The sequence below is a fragment of the Rhinolophus ferrumequinum genome, chromosome 6 (assembly GCF_004115265.2).
Source record: "Rhinolophus ferrumequinum isolate MPI-CBG mRhiFer1 chromosome 6, mRhiFer1_v1.p, whole genome shotgun sequence".
Classification (NCBI taxonomy): Eukaryota; Metazoa; Chordata; class Mammalia; order Chiroptera; family Rhinolophidae; genus Rhinolophus; species Rhinolophus ferrumequinum.
Genome location: NC_046289.1, coordinates 99857412 through 99877801, shown reverse-complemented (window position 1 = coordinate 99877801; position 20390 = coordinate 99857412). Strand labels below are relative to the sequence as shown.

General features: G+C 44.2%; 1 protein-coding gene across 1 annotated transcript in view; it reads left to right on the top strand.

The window, feature by feature from the left end:
• Positions 1-20390, top strand: part of PTPN9 (protein tyrosine phosphatase non-receptor type 9) — a 71017-nt gene extending 50627 nt beyond the window's left edge. Inside the window, exons 8-13 of the mRNA XM_033108683.1 lie at positions 7157-7250; positions 11058-11124; positions 15889-15967; positions 17095-17245; positions 17661-17868; positions 18542-20390. Coding sequence (XP_032964574.1) covers positions 7157-7250; positions 11058-11124; positions 15889-15967; positions 17095-17245; positions 17661-17868; positions 18542-18756 — 814 coding nt within the window. The 3' untranslated portion in view covers positions 18757-20390. The remainder of the gene's footprint in view (positions 1-7156; positions 7251-11057; positions 11125-15888; positions 15968-17094; positions 17246-17660; positions 17869-18541) is intronic.

Here is a 20390-nt window from a genome sequence, read left to right as displayed (position 1 = left end):
TTAAAGTTTGTTGGGGTGACAATGGTTAGTAAAGTTACACAGGTTTCAGGTGTACAATTTTGTAATACAGCATCTATATATCACATTGTGTGTTCTCCACCCAGAGTCAGTTCTCCTTGCATCACCATATATATATGATCCCTGTAGTTTTTTGTGTGTTTGTTTGTTTGTTTTTCCAAGTCAAGTTGTCCTTTCAGTCTTAGTTGTGGAGGGTGCAGCTTAGCTCCAGGTCCAGTTGCCGTTGCTAGTTGCAGGGGGCGCTACCCACCATCCCTTGTGGAAGTTGAACCAGCAACCTTGTGGTTGAGAGGACGCACTCCAACCAACTGAGCCATCCGGGAGCTCAGCAGCAGCTCAGCTCAAGGTGCCATGTTCAATCTTAGTTGCAGGGGGCGCTGTCCACCATCCCTTGCGGGACTCGAGGAATCGAACTGGCAACCTTGTGGTTGAGAGCCCACTGGCCCATGTGGGAATCGAACTGGCTGCCTTCAGAGTTAGGAGCTGAGCCACCGGGCCGGCCCCTGATTCCTGTAGTTTTGAATCAAGGAAGTATTATGGAGCAGGGAGGAGCTGTGGGCTGCTCCAAGAGCATGCACACTGGTCCTGAGGATTCCTGACTTGCTCTGGGTGCTTCCGCAGTGGGGTCCTTGTGATGTCATTTCTACCATGGCCCCCCACTCCCCCATTAAAAAAGTAGGTTTGGATTGTCCTCTAGGTGTCACCCAAACCAGCTATCAAGTTATAATTAGAGAACACATCCCAGTCCTGTGGAAAGACTTCCTAATCCTGCCTCTTTATTGAATGAAGGAGCCCCCCACTTCAGGAGCTAGAACCCAGAATCCTGATCAGCTCCAGACGTCTGTCTTACATCAAGTTCCTGTAGAACTACTCATAGGGAACCAAGTCTCCCTTGGAATTCTAGCTTATGAAGTAGATGGCAGAATAGTACTCACTGTTGTCCGGGGTGCCCATGGACCAAGAGATGTCCCCTTTTTGCTTCCCGCTACACCATTTAAAAAAAATATTTAAAAAATTATTTTTATTTATTATTTTTTCATTTACAGTTGACATTCAGTATTATTTTATATCAGTTTCAGGTGTACAGCACAGTGGTTAGACATTTATATAATTTATGCAGTGATCCCTCTGATAAGTCCAGCACCCATCTGACACCGTACATAGTTATTACAATATTATTGATTATATTCCCTAAACTGTACTTCACATCCCCGTGACTATTTTGTAACTGCCAGTTTATACTTCTCAATCCCTTCACCTTTATTAGCCATCCCTCCAGTCCCTCTCCCATCTGGCAACCATCAGTTTGTTCTCTGTATCTATGAGTCTGTTTCGGTTTTGTTCGTTCGTTTATTTTCTTCCTTAGATTCCATATATAAGTGAGATCATATGGTATTTGTCTTTCTGTCTGACTTAATTCACTTAGTATAATACCCTCTAGGTCCATCACTGTTGTCGTATAAAATATTTTTCTTTTTTTTTTTAAAGATTTTATTGGGGAAGGGGAACAGGACTTTATTGGGGAACAGTGTGTACTTCCAGGCCTTTTTTTCCAAGTCAAGTTGTTGTCCTTTCAATCTTAGTTGTGGAGGGTGCCGTTCAGCTTCAGGTTATTGTCCTTCCAGTCTTAGTTGTGGAGAGTGTAGCTCAGCTCCAGGTCCAGTTGCCGTTGCTAGTTGCAGGGGGCACAGCCCACCATCCCTTGCGGGAGTCGAACCGGCAACCTTGTGGTTGAGAGGACGCGCTCCAACCAACTGAGCCATCCAGGAGGCAGCTCAGCTCAAGGTGCCCTGTTCAATCTTAGTTGCAGGGGTCAGAGCCCACCATCCCTTACGGGATTTGAGGAATTGAACTGGCAACCTTGTGGTTGAGAGCCCACTGGCCCATGTGGGAATCTAACCGGCAGCCTTCGGAGTTAGGAGCATGGAGCTCCAACCGCCTGAGCCACCGGGCCGGCACCATAAAATATTTTTTAAAAACTTTGTAGTATGAGATAATTATAGAGTCACATGCAGTTAGTAGTAAGAAGTAATACAGAGAGATCCCATGTGCCCTCCCCACAGTTTTCCCATGGTAACATCTTCCAAAAGTATAGCAAAATATCACAACCAGATCTTGACATTGATACAAATTCACCAATCTTACCCAGATTTCCCCACTGTGTGTGTGTGTGTGTGTGTTTGTGTGTTTAGTTCTATGCAGTTTTTATCATACACTTAGGATTGTGTGTCACTTACAAGAAAAAGATACAGAAGAGTTCCATTACCACATACCTCCATCCAACCCCTCCGTTACTGTAACTTTGTCATTTCAAGGATGGTAGTGTATAAATGGAATTGCACTATATGTACCTTTCGGGATTGCTTCCCTCTTCTCACTCAGTATAATTCACTGGAGATTCACCTAAGCTGTCAATATTAGTTCCTTTTTATTGCTGAGTAATGTACATATGTTTTTGTTTAACCATTCACCTGCTGAAGGACGTCCTGTGTTTCCAGTTTCTGGCTATTACAAGTAAAGCTGCTATGAATGTTTGTGTCTAGGTTTTGTGTAAATGTTTCCATTTCTTTGGGGTAGATGCTGGGTCCTATGGTAACTGTATGTTTAGTTTTAGGAGAAAGTGCCCAGCTGTTCTCCAGAGTGTTTTGCCATTCTTCCTACTTGCCAGCAAGCTATGAAGGACTGCTTCTTCTCTTCGCACGCTCACCAGCATTCGATGTTGTCACAGTTTTTTGTTTTTGTTTTTTCCCGTTTTCCAGCCCCCCCTGCCCCCCCCCCCCAGTTTAAGCCGTTGTTTCTCAGTCTAGTTGTGTAGGACACAGCTCCCTGGCCCATGCTGGTATCATGAGCCTTGCGCTTCCCTGGCTGAGGCATTTGGTCGCCGGTCATTAGGTCGTCGGTCATCTGCTCACAACACCTCATGGCAGCTTGCCGGCCGCTCACGATGGCTGCCGGCCACTCATGGCAGCACTCGGCAGCCCACGGCAGTTCACACCAACCTCCGGCTATTCACGGCAGCCCAGATCCAGGGAGAGCCATTGTTCACAATCTTAGCTATAGAAGGCGCAGTTCACTGGCCCATGTGGGAATTGAACTGGCGACCTCGGTGTTAGGAGCACGGCGCTCCAACCACCTGAGCCATCGGCTGGTCCCAACAGTTTTTTATTTTAGTTGTTCTGATAGGTGTGTAATGAGATCCCATTGTGGTTTTAATTTACATGTCACTAATAGTAACGATGTTGAGCATCTTTTCACGTGCTTATTTGCCATTTGTATTATCCTCTTCATAAAGTGTCTTCATGTCTTTTGCCGATTTTCTATTTAGATTTTTAGAAAACAATTGAGAGTTCTTTATGTATTTTAGATGTTGATTTTTTGTTGGACATGTTTTGTGAATATTTTCTTCCAGTGTATAGCTTTTCCTTTCATCCTCTTAAAAGGGTCCCTTGCAAAGCAAAAGCTTTTATTTTACAAAGTCCTTTTACTCAGTTTTTTCTTTTACTCAGTTTTTCCCTTTATGGATCATGCTCTTGGCATCAAGTCTAAAAATACTTTGCCTAGTCTTAGATTCAAAGATTTTCTCCTGTTTTTTTTTCTAAAAGTTTTATAGTTTTATGTTTTACCATTTAAGTCTGAGATCCATTAATTTTCGTATAATGTAGAAGGTTTAGGTTGAGGTTTTGGGTTTTTTTTGTTTGCATATGGATATATAATTGCTCTAACCATTTGTTGAAGAGTATCCTCCCTGCATTGAATTGTCTTTCGAACTTTGTAAAATGTTAGCTGGGCTTATTTGTGTGGGAAGAGGGAAGTTTTACAATGTGGAAAAGTACGCAGTATAACATGACAGACAACTATGTTCCCATCACCAGAACTGATACTGACGATGCTTAATGTTTTGTCATATTTGCTTTGTCTGTTTTTATTATATGACAGAGTGAACTTATTATAAAGTTGAAATGCCTTCTATTCCTCACCGTAAGTTCTCACTCCCAGAGGGAGCCCTTAGTATGAATCTGGCATGTTTCTTTCCAGTCCATTTTGTTTATACTGTTACATATACATTTGTACCAATGAACAAATATGGAGTATTATTTTATATCGGTGGTCTTTGTAATCTTTTTTTTTTGCTTTTAATTAATATAGATGCAAATAATATTTTTCAAAACTAAATACTATCAGAGAAAAAAAGCAATGACAAAATAAACAGCAATCTCCTGCCTTAACCTCAGTTCCACTCTCCTAGTCATCCATTTTTGACTCTGGTAGCTGTTTCTTCTGGTATTTCTTCCGTTAGTCTAAATAAAATGCATATAATGCTTACATTGATTTTTATGGTAGGTAAGTATTTAGCTCTTACACTCTGTCTCCAGTTCCCTTTTGACTGTTTTTCTAATATAGTTATGTCACAATTTTTTAGTAAGTCAGTAGTCACAGTGTTTACATTATTATGCCTGTAAATTTTTTTACTGCAGAGCTAAGTGGGCTTCTATGAAAGGTTCAAATATATTAAATTTTACCAATTCCATTTTTTGTTCTTGAGTTAGTGACCTAATTTTTAAAAATTTGCTTTTGTGTGTACCTGTCCTTATTTCTTTTTTATGCTCGGTCAAATTTATTTTACGCTATCATTATTTCCCAAGTAGTTAAATATATCAGATACTTAGCTGATTTTAGTTTTTCCCCTGGAGACCTCACTTCCAGCACATTTTGGATTTTTTCTCCGATCTTAGCTGTGGTGGTGGTTGTTGAGACTGGTTCTTTAGCTTTCATCCTGCAATTTCCCCTCCCCACTTTCCTTTATCAGTGCTTGTTTCCTGTGTCCACCAAGTTTTTTCTTTATTTATATTCTATTTTGTCAGAAGATAGAATTCTAGGTTGGAAAAAATTTTACCTCAGAATTTTTAAAGCAATGTCTTTCAATGTTGCTAGCAATACTACTAGTTTGATGCTATTCTTATTCCTTCTTAAGTCTTTGTAAATGATGTTTTTTTCTTCTTTGAATATTTTTAGATAACCTCTTTATCTTCCTGTTAAATTTCTTTTACTCTGAAGGCTTATTCAGTTCTAGGACTTTTTTTTTTTTTTTTTTACTTTTGTTTTTTTCTTTTCTTATATTATGTCAATTCTTTCTCTCTGGACAGTATTGTCAGTCTGTTTGGATCTAGAGCAAGGATTGACAGACTTTTTGTTTTATTATTATTAATAATAATTTATTTATTTATTTATCTTCCCCCCTTCTTCCACCTCCCCCTCCCGCTCCTGTTCAAGCAGTAGTGTCTCAGTCTAGTTGTGTAGGACACAGTTCCCTGGCCCGTGCGGTATTATGTATTACGAGCCTTGCGCTCCCCCCGGCTGAGGTAGTCAATTGGTTGGCAGCTCACGGCAGCTCCTGCCGGCTGCCAGCTATTCACACTGGCCACCCACCACTCATGGCAGCACACGGTAGGTAGCCCACGGCAGCACACAGCAGCCCACGGTAGGTCACGATGGCTGCTTGGCCACTCACACTGGCTGCCGGCCACTCATGGCGGCACACAGTAGTCCACGGCAGCTCACGCCAACCTCCGGCTGCTCACGGCAGCCCAGCTCCAGGGAGAGCCATCGTTCACAATCTTAGCTGTAGAGGGCGCAGCTCCCTGGCCCATGTGGGAATGGGACCAGTGACATGGGCGTTAGGAGCACGGCACTCCAACCACCTGCGCCACCGGGCTGGTGCTGACAGACGTTTTCTTAAAGGGCAAAATAGTAGACACTTTAGGCATGTGGGCCTTTACCGTCTCTCTTGCAAATACTCAACTCTTCCGTGATAGTGTGGAAGCCCCCGAGACAGTGCTAAGCTACGGGTTTGGCAGTGCCTCAGAAACACACGGAGCCAGACTGAAGTTTGCTGACCACTGTCTAGAATGATTCTCTTATTTTCTTAATTTTTTCATCACTTAGACTTTCTGTTTTATATTCCGGGAAATTTCCTCAACTCTCTCATCTTTTCTATTAAAATTCTTATTTTGGATATCATTTTTAATTTCCAAGAGGTTTCTGTCTCTGTTCCTTTTTCATAGCTTCCTACTCTCATTTCATGTGTGCAGTATCTTTTTCTCTCTGCAGTTCTTAATTACAGCCATTTAGAACTCATTTTCTCTTACTGACTCTTGTGCTTCCCGCCCCCCATTCACCCGCAGTGTATTTGAATTGGTCTTTTTTTGTTACAGGCTTTCCTTAATTATCTGGAGATCCTTGGCTGTTAGTTTATACTTAGGAGTGGGGTTCTTGAAAGCTGCTTGGAAGTGCTGTTAGCATGGGTGAGCTTCAAATTAAAATGATCAACTAGCTTGTTGTTGGTGTTCTCCAAATCACAGAATTCTTTTATGTCGGACTATTCACTTTCTCCAGAGAGGAATTCTCCACTCACTCTCTTGCGTGGTAGGGTCCAAGCCTGGATATGAATGTGAGACAGGACAGGGCAGGGAGAATGAGGCAGGGAATGCTCACTGTATGTCTTTCAGCTTTTCATTTCTTCCTCTGTTTTTAGCCCTGTACCTCCACCTGCCTTCCAGGGTGTGGGAATTCTGAGGGTGAGTCATTGTGTCTCTCTCTAGATACCTCTGTGGGTCCTAGCTTTCTGCAGTTGGCCCTGACAGCCAAAATCCTTTCATTAGTTTTCTCTTTGACAAAATGGGTTTAAATCTCTTTGTCCACTTATGTTTCTGCTGTCACTTTTTGGATTTGGACTGATTAGTTCCTTTGCTAATTTTAATGAGACTGCTGGATGGAGTGTTGTCAACTGTTTTGTCAGCCTGCCGTGTTAAACTGGAACTTAATAGATTTATTTTACACGTCTTTTGGGAAATAAGTAGTAGAAAATTTTATTTGCAGCTAGATGTTTTTGATGCTGTACTTCCTTTTGCTCTTTTGAATGGAAATATCTTTATTTCCATAGTAATACATACTTAGTAAAATGTTAAACGATGTAGAATTATATAGATTAGACAATGAAAAGCTCTATGTACCCATCCCCAATAGTAACTGACACCCACTTTGCACTGCCAGATGTAGCGCACGCGCGCACACACACACACACACACACACTGCTTCTACTTTTTTCTTTATTTTAGCTTGTTTGTTTTATTTTCTTCAGGTCTCCAGGAAACCTAGAGAAGAACCGCTATGGGGATGTACCCTGCCTGGACCAAACTAGAGTGAAACTGACAAAACGCAGTGGCCAGACTCAGGTAGACACATAAATGCTGTCTTTTCAGGAGCACTGAGGGAAATTTAAGTCTCTTACAAAGTGAAGCTTACTAGTAGTATAATAGAAAGAACATGGATTCTAAGCCAGAGAGAGAAGTTTGCGTTTTAATTTTGCTACATACTAGTCTATCACCACAGGCAAGTCTCTAATATGCCCATCTCACAGTACTAAGTGGAAATTAAATGAAATGCATTATGTGAATACTGACAGCACAAGGTCTGGTGTATGGTAGGTGCTCGGTAAATGTTCAATTATTTCTCCTTTTACTTCTTAGTTGTAAAATCATAACATATCGTTCACTGTATTGGTAAGGTTATATGCATCAGTACAAGGCATCTCTTCTGTTTTGGAAGACCTGAAAAAAATGTTGGACAAGTAATGTATAGTATGCATAAATATCTAGGAATCGAGATGAAATGGTCAAATGATTTTATTATTTTTAATATATTAAGTTGCTCATATCTATACATATTTAAAATTACATATATTATATAGATATTTAGTGAAAATGTTATTCAGACATTTAACAGTAGTGTTTTTGTCCTCGTTTGATCTACTTTTTGAGTCAATTTAACAGATTTCTAGAGCACATCGTTTTTATTTCCTTTTTTAAAAAAATTTTTTTTTTTTTTAATTGGGGAATATTGGGGAACAGTGTGTTTCTCCAGGGCCTGTCAGCTCCAGTTGTTGTCCTTCAATCTAGTTGTGGAGGATGCAGCTCAGCTCCAAGTCCCGTCGCTGTTTTCAATCTTTAGTTGCAGCCCACCATCTCATGAGGGAATTGAACCGGCAACCTTGTTGTTGAGAGCTTGCGTTCTAACCATCTGAGCCATGCAGCTGCCTCTCCAAAAGCTCAGCAGCAGCTTCATTGTTTTCAGTATAGTTGCGGAGAGCGCAGCTCACTGGCCCATGTGGGAATCGAACCGGCAACCCGGTTCTTAAGAGTTTGTGCTCTAACCAACTGAGCCATCCGGCCGCCCCCACTTATTCCTTTTTAAAGTCCTTCTTAATATATAACTTGTTTATAGCAACATCCAACACTTAGAATTTTGAGGTCAGTGACTAAATAGCTGTTACACTTTTTTCCTTTTCTGTCTGATATACCAATTCTGTCTGGTGAGCTCTATATGCATCAAAAAACAGTATTGATTGAGGTTGCTGTTCAAAGTAAAGGAATTTAAATGGTGCTCTTAACTTGAACATGACACACATTAGAGGGACTTATTATATCCCGTCTCTTTTTTCTGGGGGGTAATTTTTTGGAAAATCATTGCCTTGTATATGGTACATGGGTCAGGATCCTAGGATCCTGGTTTCATGCTCTTTTGACCTTCATGTTTCCACTGACCCTCAAGCACATCCACTGAATTCCTAGTCCTGTCCAGGACTCTTACGGAGGCCTTTCTCGCAGGAGCAGTAGCTAAGAACCTGGCTGGCGGAGGGCAGATTCATCAGTACCGTGTTTGCCCGAAAATAAGACCTAGCCGGACAATCAGCTGTAACGCGTCTTTTAGAGCAAAAATTAATATAAGACTCGGTCTTGTATTATAGTAAATAAGACCGGGTCTTATGTATTAATTTTTGCTCTAAAAGACGCGTTAGAGCTGATTGTCCGGCTAGGTCTTATTTTCGGGGAAACGTGGTATTATTGAGATCGTCATAGTGCACGTATATGTTGTGAATGAGTAGAGGAGTCGGAGCTGTCTGTGTTTTTCTGTCTTGTTGACTGCTTTGTCTCCAACCCTTACAACAGTGCTAGTACATACCAGACATTCAGTGAATTATTTGTGAAGGAATGAGTGAATCCCATTGTACCAGGAGACTATTCTAGTCATCCTGGAATTAACCTGAGGAGCGCCACTCGAGTTATAATCCCTCTCATTACTACAAACCTTGGCAGAGGCTTTATCCCACAGTAAATGGAGGATTCAGGTTTATTAGTGAATTGTTCACCAGATTTGCTGCTGGGATTATAAAGCTGTTAGTCATCGTTTCATTTGGATATTCAGGTAGTAATGGAGCTTGGGTGTGTGGCTCACGGTGTTGATGGTCCCAGATATGAGGTGTAGCTTTCTTCCTTCTCTAGTCACACTTCGACTTTTGTGTGTGGCACCATGACGAGATGTCCTGCTCAGGTTGCTTGGCTTGTCTCCTTTTTGGTTCTGAGCTGTAATATTGCAAGTCTTAATGCACTCCCTCTTTTGTAAATAACAGCTTTATTGAGATATAATTCACATACCATACAGTTTACCCATTTAAAGTGTATAGTTCAGTGGTTTTTTAATGCATTCGCAGGGTTGCAACCATCACCAGTAAACTTTAGAACATTTTTATCACCTGAAAAAGAAACTCCATAACCTTGGCAGTTACTCCCCCATTTCCCCCAACCCACCTACTTTCGGTTTCTATAGATTTGCCTGTTCTGGACATTTCATACACATGGAATCATACAATATGTGGCCTTTTGTGTCTGGCTTTGTTCATTTAGCATGTTTTCAAGGATCATCCATGTTGTAGCGTGTGTCAGTGCTTCACACCTTCTTATTGCTCAGTAATATTCCATCGTATGGATACACACACACACACACACACACACACACACCCATATTTTATCCATTCATCAATTGAATACCATTTGGGTTGTTGTTTCCATTTTTTGGCTATTATGAATAATGTTACTGTGAATATTTGTGTGTAGGTTTTTCTGTGCATATATGTGTTCAGTTCCGGAAGTGGAATTGCTGAGTCATATGTTAACTGTTTAACATTTTGAGGAACTTCTAGACTGTTTTCCAAAGTGACTGCACCGTTTACACTGCTACTAGCAGTGAATGAGGGGCCAGGCCAACACTGTTATCTGTCTCTTACCCAGAGCCATCCCAATGGGTGTCTAGGTATTGGTGTCTCACTGTGGTTCTGCTTTGCATTTCTCTGACGGTTAATGTCGTTGAGCATGTTTTCGTGTGCTTGTTGGCCATTTGTACATCTTCTTTGGAGAAATGGCTATTTTGCCCATTTTAAGATTGGTTTGTCTTTTTAGTATTGAGTTGTGTAAGTTCTTTATACATTCTAGATACAGGTGTCTTATCCAATATGTGCACTGTTTTTCTCTTGATGGTATCCTTTAATGCACAAAGTTTTCCATTTTAATGTAGTTAATTTATATTTTTTGTTTTGTTGCTTGTGCTTTAGCATCATGTCTAAGAAGGCTTTGCCTGACCTGGTGTCAAAAATATTTAATCATGTACATTCTTCTAAGAGTTTCATAGTTTTAGCTCTTTTTTTTTAATTGTTTTATTGGGGAATATTGGGGAACAGTGTGTTTCTCCAGGGCCCATCAGCTCCAAGTTGTTGTCCTTCAATCTAGTTGTGGAGGGCGCAGCTCAGCTCCAAGTCCAGTGGCCGTTTTCAATCTAGTTGCAGGGGGTGCAGCCCACCATCGCATGCGGGAATTGAACCGGCCACCTTGTTGTCGAGAGCTCGCGCTCTAACCAGCTGAGCCATCTGGCCGCCCTAGTTTTAGCTCTTACATGAAGTTTGTGAACCATTTTGCGTTAATTTTTGTGTATGGTGTGAAGAAGGGGTCCCCTTGATCCCCCCGCCCCCCACCCGCATGTGGATATCCAGTTGTTCCATCAACATTTGTGGAAGTGAGGTTTTTGAATTGTCCCTTTCACTTCTCATTTTTTTTTCCCCGACAAGAAGAGAATATCCACCTCTTGGGTTTTATTTACCTACTAGTACATCATACCCAAATGGTGCAATAATATTTCCTTTTTATCATTAGACAGATTACATCAATGCCAGTTTCATGGATGGCTACAAGCAGAAGAATGCTTACATTGGTACACAAGGTAAGTTAGTCTGCCCTTTACAAGTTGGTTTTCAGTCATCTACCTGTGATTCCTTGCACCAGATGATAGCATAATTTTTAAAGGAAGTGGTTACTTGAGGTAATTTTGTGGCCACTAGATCCTGGCCCTTCATAAAGATTGGGGGTTATTGAGGAAGGCAGATCAGAGGTGTAGAGTTTCTGTATCAGATTTGCCTAGGAACTCACTGCCTAGAAAGAAACTGGAGATTGAATCACACAACACTAGTACAAGGTTTTGGGCTGTGTCTTAATATTGCCCACCCCAAGGAATGGGACATCAGGCCTCATTGGTCAGTGACATCCTCTTTACGGCCAATAGGAGGTCTGGAGTGGCAGTGGGACTTCCCAGAAATGGAGTGTAATCTATGAATGGGTGTTGCTGTCCTAAGAGGTTTTTGCTCGTAGCTGGACCATCATAGAACACACCCGCAGTCTGCTGATATGGATAGTCTGTACGCGGTCTGACAGTGAAGACCTGGGATCAAGGAGCATTTCAGATGGAGTTTCTGTAAATTCTCTGTGGGCCCAGCACTCCTCCTGACCTGGCCTCTGCTACCTCAAGGAGAATACCAGGTTGCCTTCTAAGAGAGTGGGTAGAAATCACAACATAGGAGGACACAAAAGGCCTCCTTGTGGGCTTAAGGCCCTTCCCCCCTGCAGAACGTGGCCAGCACAAGCTCTCATGGGGACACTTCCTGACCCACTGATAAAGCTTAGTGTCACCAGCAATGGACAGACAGATATTATGTGTCTCCTTTTGTGATGCAGTGAGAACTGGACCGCATAACCTATACGGTATATTGCCAGTTTTTAAGTCTGAATCTAATCATGAGAAAAAAACCCAGATAAATCCAGATTCTGGGACGTACATGAAGAAAACTGGTTTAGACTCTTCAAAGTTAATACACTGAAAAACAAAAAAAGTCAGGGAACTGTTCTAGATTAAAGGAGACTAAAGAGACATGATAAACCAAAGGTACTGTGCGATCCATAATTGGAACCTCAGTTTGGAGGAAAAAACCGTTGAGGACAAACTATTAGACAATTGGAGACTATGTATTAGATAATATTGTATCAGTATTTAATTAGTGATAATGGTGTGATTCTGTAGAACACCCTTGTTCTTCTAAATATGTTTGAGTATTTAGGACTGAAATGTCATCAGGTCTGAAACTCACTTTTAGGTAGTTTAGTAAGAAAGAAACTTGTGTGTGTGTGTAAAGAGTAGTCCCCCCTTATCTATGGTTTTGCTTTCTGCAGTTTTAGTTACCCACAGTCACCCGTAGTCTGAGAATATTAAATGGAAAATTCCAAAAATAAGGAATTTATAAGTTTTAAATTGCATGCTGTTCTGAGTAGCATGATGAAATCTCGTGCTGTCCTGCTCTATCCCGCCTGGGATGTGAATCAACGCTTTGTCCACTGTATCCACACTGTATATGATATCTGCCTGTTACTCACTTTGTAGCTGTCGCAGTGATCAGATGGACTCTAGCAATATCGCAGTGCTTGAGTTCAAGTAACCCTTACAGTAGCCTAGCCTAAGCTGTCTCAGTGCCAAGGTCACTCACCTCACTTCTCTCATCACCGTGGGCACTGTATCATCTCACATCATCACAAGAAAAGGATGAGTACAGGACAGTAAGATATTTTGAGAAGGCGAGAGAGACCACAGTCACATAACTTTTATTACAGTATATTGTTATAATTATTCTATTTTATTATTAGTTATTGTTGTCATCTCTTCCTGTGCCTACTTTATAAATTAAACTTTATCATGGGTATATATGTATAGGGAAAAAAGTATAATAGGGTTCAGTACTATCCATGATTTCAAGCATCTACTGGGGGTCTTGGAACATATCCCCATGGATTAGGGGGGACGACTGTAGAGAGAAACACAAATGTGACAAAATGATAGCTTTTGCGCTAAAGAATGTATGAGTGTACTGTACTATTCTTTCCGTTTTAGGTAGGTTTCAGATTTTTCCAAATAAAAGTTGAGGGAGAAGAAAAGGGAAAAGGGCCTTGGGATTCTTGGTACATTGTTAATTGGTCTTATGGTCACAGGTTTATTTTTTGCCCTAGGAGGGACCACTCCCTCCAAAAGGAGTCCTTTCAAGACCCTAAGAAGAAACAAGAGAATTATCAGGAAAGCTCTTTGGCAGCTGTCGGATATCGTGTGATGTGCCTAAGAGTCAGGGCTTTGTTGGGGAGGATGCCTCGGCATAGTTGGGCTTACGGAGGGTGAGGATCGGCATTAGAGGCCTCGAGATGCTCTTCTCTCTAGGTCTAGAAGGAAGGGGTGTTGCTGAGCGTTTCTAGTTATTCGGGAATTGGGTCCTTTAGGCTGGTTCTGCAGGCCCTGTCCAGGAGAAGGGACTCCTACAGAGTATGGGACGGACGGTTTCTTGAGTCAAACACTGATCACCGTGAGAAGGCGTCGGTACTCTGTTAGCACCAGAAGATAGGGGTCCTGGGGTGTGGAGAAGGCTGTCTGGTTTGCCTGGCCCGCCTTCTTGGCTCTATGTGGTCTTCTAACTCTCAGTCATAATGACGTTTCCACTAGTAATACCAGTCATCCATTGCGAGTGTCTATTATGTATCAGGTACCTAATCTCCAGCTAATTATTTTAGACTCTGCAGGGAAGGTTTATTAGTTGTGAAGCCTAAGCAGCTTAGGTGACCTTGTATCACAGCGAGGAAGTGGCAGAGCCAGGGTTGGAACACGTGTCCATTTGGTTCTAAAGTCGTAGCAGGCCGTCACTGGATTGTTTTACACATGTCAGCACAAATTCGTGACTTTATTTCTTCAGAAAAGTCTACTGTTAAAAGAGTCTTATCTGAGAGCGCAGCTTGCTCTTCCTGATCTCTCTGTCATGACTGAGGACATCACGGCCCCTGTGCCCAGCCTGAGTGAGTGGTGTCTGGGCTGTCAGTGCTCTGACAGACAACACCAGTGTGTCTGTGGTTTGAATGTGGAAAGTAAAGTGGGGGAGAGCTGCTGTGGTGCGGAATGATGAGGCTGGGGTCAGAGAGAGGGAAAGGCTGTTCTTAGTATCTTACTGTGGTGCTGCTTGTCCATCACAGAACATTTAGAAAATAAGGATGAAAATCTCTCATAACCCTAAAATCCAGAGATAATGTTAACATTTTGCAGCATCTCCTTGTAAACCTTTTTTTATGCATTAAATAGATACAGACATATAAAATATAATATCTAACAAAATTGGCTCTTTCTATATGTTATCTTTTTTCATTTGATAGTATCTTATGAATTACCTTTCCATAGAAAAAATAAAGCTCTTACAACATCGCCTTATGAATTGTTTAAATTAGGGATGTGCCATAATTTAATCCTCTTTTGTTTGATGTTGAGCTTGTTTCCACGATCTCACATGCCTTTGGCAGTGTCCACTTTTGCAAAGAAGAAATTCTAATATCATAACATGTTACTGCTTGCTGAAAAGGCTTTAGCAAAAATGGTAGCGAAACCAGCAAACTTCCAGGACGAAATCAACCCTGTTCCTTCCCTGCTTCCCTGAAACCAGAGGAGGAAAACGCCCTGAAGAAGTACAGGAATTATCCTGAGTTGTTACTCCCTTGATTGCAAGGGACCGGTTGGCCTGTAGGTGTCTTCGAAGTTGCTGCTGAGTGCCCAGCCCCTGCGAGTTCTGCCACCAAAGGAGAACTTGATGCCGTGGCCCTTGCCCTCAGCACCATGTTTGCTGAGACAGGATTAATGCTCATAAAGGAAAAAGACTGATGTAGGACCACATATATTAAATGGTGACACTGTTTTGATCCAGCTGTGCTGTCAGGATCTGAGAGGAGTGTGGTGGTCAGAAAGCTTCCAAGAAGAGGCAGCACTTGAAAACGGGTAGAAAGTGAACAGCCTTGGAGTTGAGAGAGACAGCTTGAGCAAAGGAGTAGAGGCAGAAGTGACCATGGTGTCTGTATATTGTGGTGAAGCCATTTTTCAGAAAGATTAAACTGGCAGGGGTATCCAGAATAGACTGGAAGAGAGAGCCCTGTTCAGAAGAGTGAACCAAGATGGTAGTACAGCAACTCAGATGAAAGAAGACGTGGTCCTCATGGCAGTGAAATTGGGCAGGGAGATGCTGGGGGCAAAAGGATAAGAACCGAAAACAATTCAAAGGCAAAAAATCACTAGGACTTGGCAATTGCTTCTGGGAGACAAAGAAAATGGATAAGTCAGAGTTGACTCCCAACTTCTTAAGATTGAGTGATTGAAGAATGCTGGTACAGAGATGGGGAAGTGGAGAGAGAAAGCTAGTTTGAAAGGGGAGACTGAATTGCCAACATGTTGGGTCTGAGGAGAGGATGGGACACAGAAGGGGACTGGCGATTGTAAGGCCAGGAGGGGAGGGGAGCAGGCAGAGGAGACACGCGGCCAGTATCCAGCGGCCACTGTCAGATTGGATGTGATAGTGGCAGCCCCCACGATAAGGCTCTGAGAGGGTATGTGACAGTGCTTCTCAAACTGTAACCTACCTAGTTTCACCTGGGGATCTTGTTAACATGCAGATGTGCATTTCTAACACTCCACATGACACTGGTACTGGTGTTCTAAGGGGCCTCTCTGAACAGGAGGGATGTAGCGAGACGAGCACAGAGCCAGCCAGCACCTGTGCTCTGGAGTTAGTAGTTGGCAGCCAGACCGAACTGCCTAAGCAGGAAGAAGTGCTTTCGGGGTCATGTACCTGTCTCCTTTGCGTCCTAGGCCCTCTGGAGAACACCTATCGTGATTTCTGGTTCATGGTATGGGAGCAAAAAGTCTTGGTGATTGTCATGACCACTCGGTGAGTTCATCCCTTTTCTTCCCACTGCCCTCTGCCTCTACCCTGTCCCCAAACATGAGTGATTCAAAAGAGAAGTTTAGCTCCTAGAAACCGTGAGGATTAGGAAAGCCGTGGCAAACAATTTGAGATGTCTTAGCTTTTTCTTGGCTGACCCCAAGGTAGCACAGCCAGAGCGGTGGAGACTGAGAGATCTAACTTGTTGAAGCTTTGGTCTGTGGCTCTGGTGACCCTGTGCTGGTGACAGCCCACTCTGAGGTCCTGGCCTTGTCTACTAAAGGCAGTATGAGGAAACGTGGGGTAATTCACTTTTAATCTGGGCCGTACTGCCAAAGGGCATCTGTCTTTCTGGCTTCTGAATTACCAGTTCCCCTCTCCTCTCCCTTTCTTGCTACTTTTGACCATTTTCTGTTTGTTTAGGTAGGAAGCTCTTGATAAAAAGAATGTTCTTGAAATTTTAGTCTACATATCTGCCAAAACTTCAGGAATTACTGTCTCATTAGCATCACCACTGTCATTACGACACTTGTCACCTGTTTCCAATGAGGGAAACAAAGGAATTGGCCCAGTTTCCTCTCACACGGCACTGTTACAGCCACCTGTGATTTGGAGAAGACATCATGGAAGAAGTCCCACCTTGGAATATTTTGAAGTGACTGAAGAGTAGTGAGGTGGACTTCAGGCCTTTCCACAAACCTTCTGCTGGCATCCCAGGGCTGTGCCTGTCCTAGCCCTCTACCACCCAGGGGCCCTTACTGGGGCAGAGAAGGAACCGTGGCTGAGCTACAAGGCAGAGTGCAATCTGGCCCCCACATTTTCTCTACTGCCTTTGTCCCCCCAGTATTTGTCCCAGACACATGATAACTAGTACAAGAGGTGTCAGGAGAGGGGCCAAATGACAGAGCAGGCGCTCAGTAAATGTCTGCTAAATGAGTAGATGCAGAAACTTCAGGTGTTGTTACATCTGTTTAGAGTGAAGCTTCCTTCCTTCCCTTCCTAGAAGCAAGGGTATAAGTTAGAAGCAGTGCAGAGATGACCCTGCTGCTTTAGGATCCGGCAGGTCCCAGGAGGGCAGGGGTAGTGCCGTGGGGAGAAGGACAGAAGGCTTACCTTGCTCTGTGTGTCTTCAGCTTTGAGGAGGGCGGCAGGAGGAAGTGTGGCCAGTACTGGCCTTTAGAAAAAGACTCTCGGATCCGATTTGGCTTCCTCACAGTGACCAATCTAGGCGTGGAGAACATGAACCATTATAAGAAAACAACGCTAGAAATTCATAACACAGAGGTAAATCCAGGTTTCTATTTTCTCACTTTTTTCAAGCTAAGGGAGAACCTTTACTGTAAAGAAAATTTCCAAAAGGAATAGGCAGGATTCCAGGGAGCTTGTAAGTTACTTCCAGTTTTCTGGGAACAGGATCAGCATATTCATCTCAGAGCCAATATAGCCATATTGTTTCAACACAACAGTGGCATTCCTGGGAATAAAACTGAGAAGAATCCTGGGACTACAAATAGGAATTCTGCCCTGTGCAGACATTGAAACTTTACTCTGGGTTCGTGGAGAAGCAGTGGTGGAGGAAGTTGAGGGGAATAGGCGGGAACCTTGGCAGTAGGGATCCCCGGGTGGAGACCTAGAAAAGCCGAAGGTGGTCAGGGCAGTCAGAAGTGACCTCCGTAACTTTTGTTGTTTTCTAACCAAGGAGCGGCAGAAACGCCAGGTGACCCACTTTCAGTTCCTGAGCTGGCCAGATTACGGTGTCCCCTCTTCAGCAGCTTCCCTCATTGACTTCCTGCGAGCGGTCAGGAGCCAGCAGAGGCTGGCGGTCAGCAGCGTGGGCGCGCGCTCCAAGGGGCAGGGTCCTGAGCCGCCCATTGTGGTCCACTGCAGTGCGGGCATCGGCAGGACAGGTGAGGCGCCTGCTGCAGCCCCAGAGCCCCGGACGCAGTGAGGGCCGCACTGACACAATGGGGCCATTGGTGGTGGATTGCCATCTTTCTTAACGTCCTTTTGGTGTCCCTAGTGGTCCTTGTGCTGGCCAGGATGTGCAGTCCTCTGGGGGTTGACGCTTTGTCCATCCTATCTGCCCTCAGCCTCTGACCCCGTCGCCGTCACCTGAGTGTTGCTGCCTTCCCAGCCCCGCCCTGGGAGACCCCAGCCTGTGCTGTGCTCCCCGTCCTGGAGCCCCTCAGCAGCTCCTGCCTCGGGATGGGCATCGCAGGGCTGCTGGCCTGTCTAGTCAGAGGTCCCTCTGGGAGAAGGTCGGGCAGAGTAGGCTTGTTAGGTCTCTGCGGAAAAGTTGTAGAGTCTCTGAAAATTAGGGCCCAGCTGTGGGAGTGCTGTCATTCTGTCTGTCTGGGACTGTCACCTTCGCACTGCGCTTCTTGTTATCTTCATCTACCTCCTGAGACAAGAAGCTGGCCCGTTTCTCTGGCCTCCAGCACTCGCTGTGCCTCCTCCTCCAGTCCCTGTGGGCCTGAGGCCCTCTCCTCCAGTCCTGCCTGGGTTATTTGGTAGAGGGAGGGGGAGGGGAGGGGGAGAGGAGAGGTCGAGCGGGCCTGACCACTGCCTTCCTCCCTTCAGGCACCTTCTGCTCACTGGACATCTGCCTGGCCCAGCTGGAGGAGCTCGGCACCCTTGATGTGTTCCAGACAGTATCCCGCATGCGGACCCAGAGGGCCTTCAGCATCCAGACCCCCGAGCAGTACTACTTCTGCTATAAGGCGATCCTGGAGTTCGCAGAGAGGGAGGGCATGGTGTCCCCCAGCCACAGCCTCCTGGCCACAGAGGGTCAGTGACTGGCCCACGGGCCTCCCACCTGCCAGCCGGCCTTCCTTAACTACCGCGGACACCGCTGAGCCTGTAGGTTGCCACCAGTTATGCTGAAGCCATGGGCCAGCCTCGCCCTCGTGTCCCCTGGTGCGCACGAGGCAGCCTTTCCCTGCGCTGACAGAGGTGGTGAAGTTGTCACTAGAAAGGGCCAGCAGCAATGTGTTCTTCATTCCTAGCGCCTGCTATTGAACTGTGCCTTATGAAAACCAAATTGTGGCTGTCGGTTTTTGCCAGGGCCCCCAGGTAGGTGGGGAAGGAACCTCCCTCCCCCTTTCCCAGTGCCGTTCTCCTTCTGGAGGTCTCTTTCCCATTCCTGTCCTTTGCCAGGATTTCATGGGGAGGCTGGGTGAGCATCCACCTTCCTTCCCAGAAAGCTTGACCAAGTTCCATATTCTAGAGACTGTCCCGAGTGCCAAGCACGTTTATACCTAGGGTGTGTATTCCAGTCTTTTCTGTCATTCTATGTGCGTGCGTGTGTGTATGTGCACTTACGTGTATGGGTCCATATGTACGTGTGTATATAATATATACTGTATGTGATAATATGGTTGTATTCTATAAATACATATACACAGAGTTACTCCTTTGTAGAAGTTCCTGGGGCTGGCTCCGTGTTGCAGTTCAGGACTCCTTGCTTCATGGACCTTCCTGTTTATCATGGGTTAGCGGAGGTTGGGGATCATGTCTCCGGTGGTTAGACCGCAGAGTGGTGGAAGAGGACACACATCCACTCTCTGTGCTCCTGCCACGGGCCCTCATCCTTCCGTAATGACTTCTCTCTCTCTGGGATGCTGCCTGTTGGAGCCAAGAATACTGGTTTGTGGTGACACTGGGTTATTCAGCATGGATTGCCCTTGTTTAATGATTTCTCTGTTTACTTTGCTGATTTGGGGAACAGACCTCCACTGTGATTCCTGACCCTCTCCCTATCCCTTGGGGATTGGAGCCTGGGGGTAGAGATGAACTAACTGAGAAACTAGAGTCAAAAGCAATCGGTACAATGTCTTAGAAGGAAAGAGAAGGAGCCCAGGTATGAGGGAGAGAAAGCTACTATGAGAATCCTTCCCTGGGAGAATGAGCTGGAGGGCCATTTTTCTTTTCTAGAAGGTTTCTTTCCTTTTAGCACTTAGCCCTGTCCACTCAGTTGCCCACCTCGCTCTGCCTTCTCGCCTTCCAGACTCTGGAGCTCAAGTTCTGTGTCAGTAACATGCTTAACTCCTATCTGGGTGAGGCAGTCCCCTGCAATTACTGTTTCCCGCCTCTTCACTCAACCTGTCCCTTTCTGCTCCCAACCTACCCAGCCTGATGTGCCAGGGATGGAATCAACAGCCCCCAGCACTCTACATTCCCAAGAGAATCCCAGGAACCCAGAAACCTTCCCCCATTGTAGATGAGGTTGGCAGCTGATCAGACCTCAGTAATTTTATACTGTAATAAGCTCTTTGAATGTATATGTTCTTATTTTTACAATCTTTTCATTTTGTATTTAATGTCAATGGACTGAGTCCGATTCAGAAAATAATTGTAAATGTTCATATTCAATATCTTACACCGATACAGTTTTGTATTTACATATAAATATACCGACATGATCAAACCC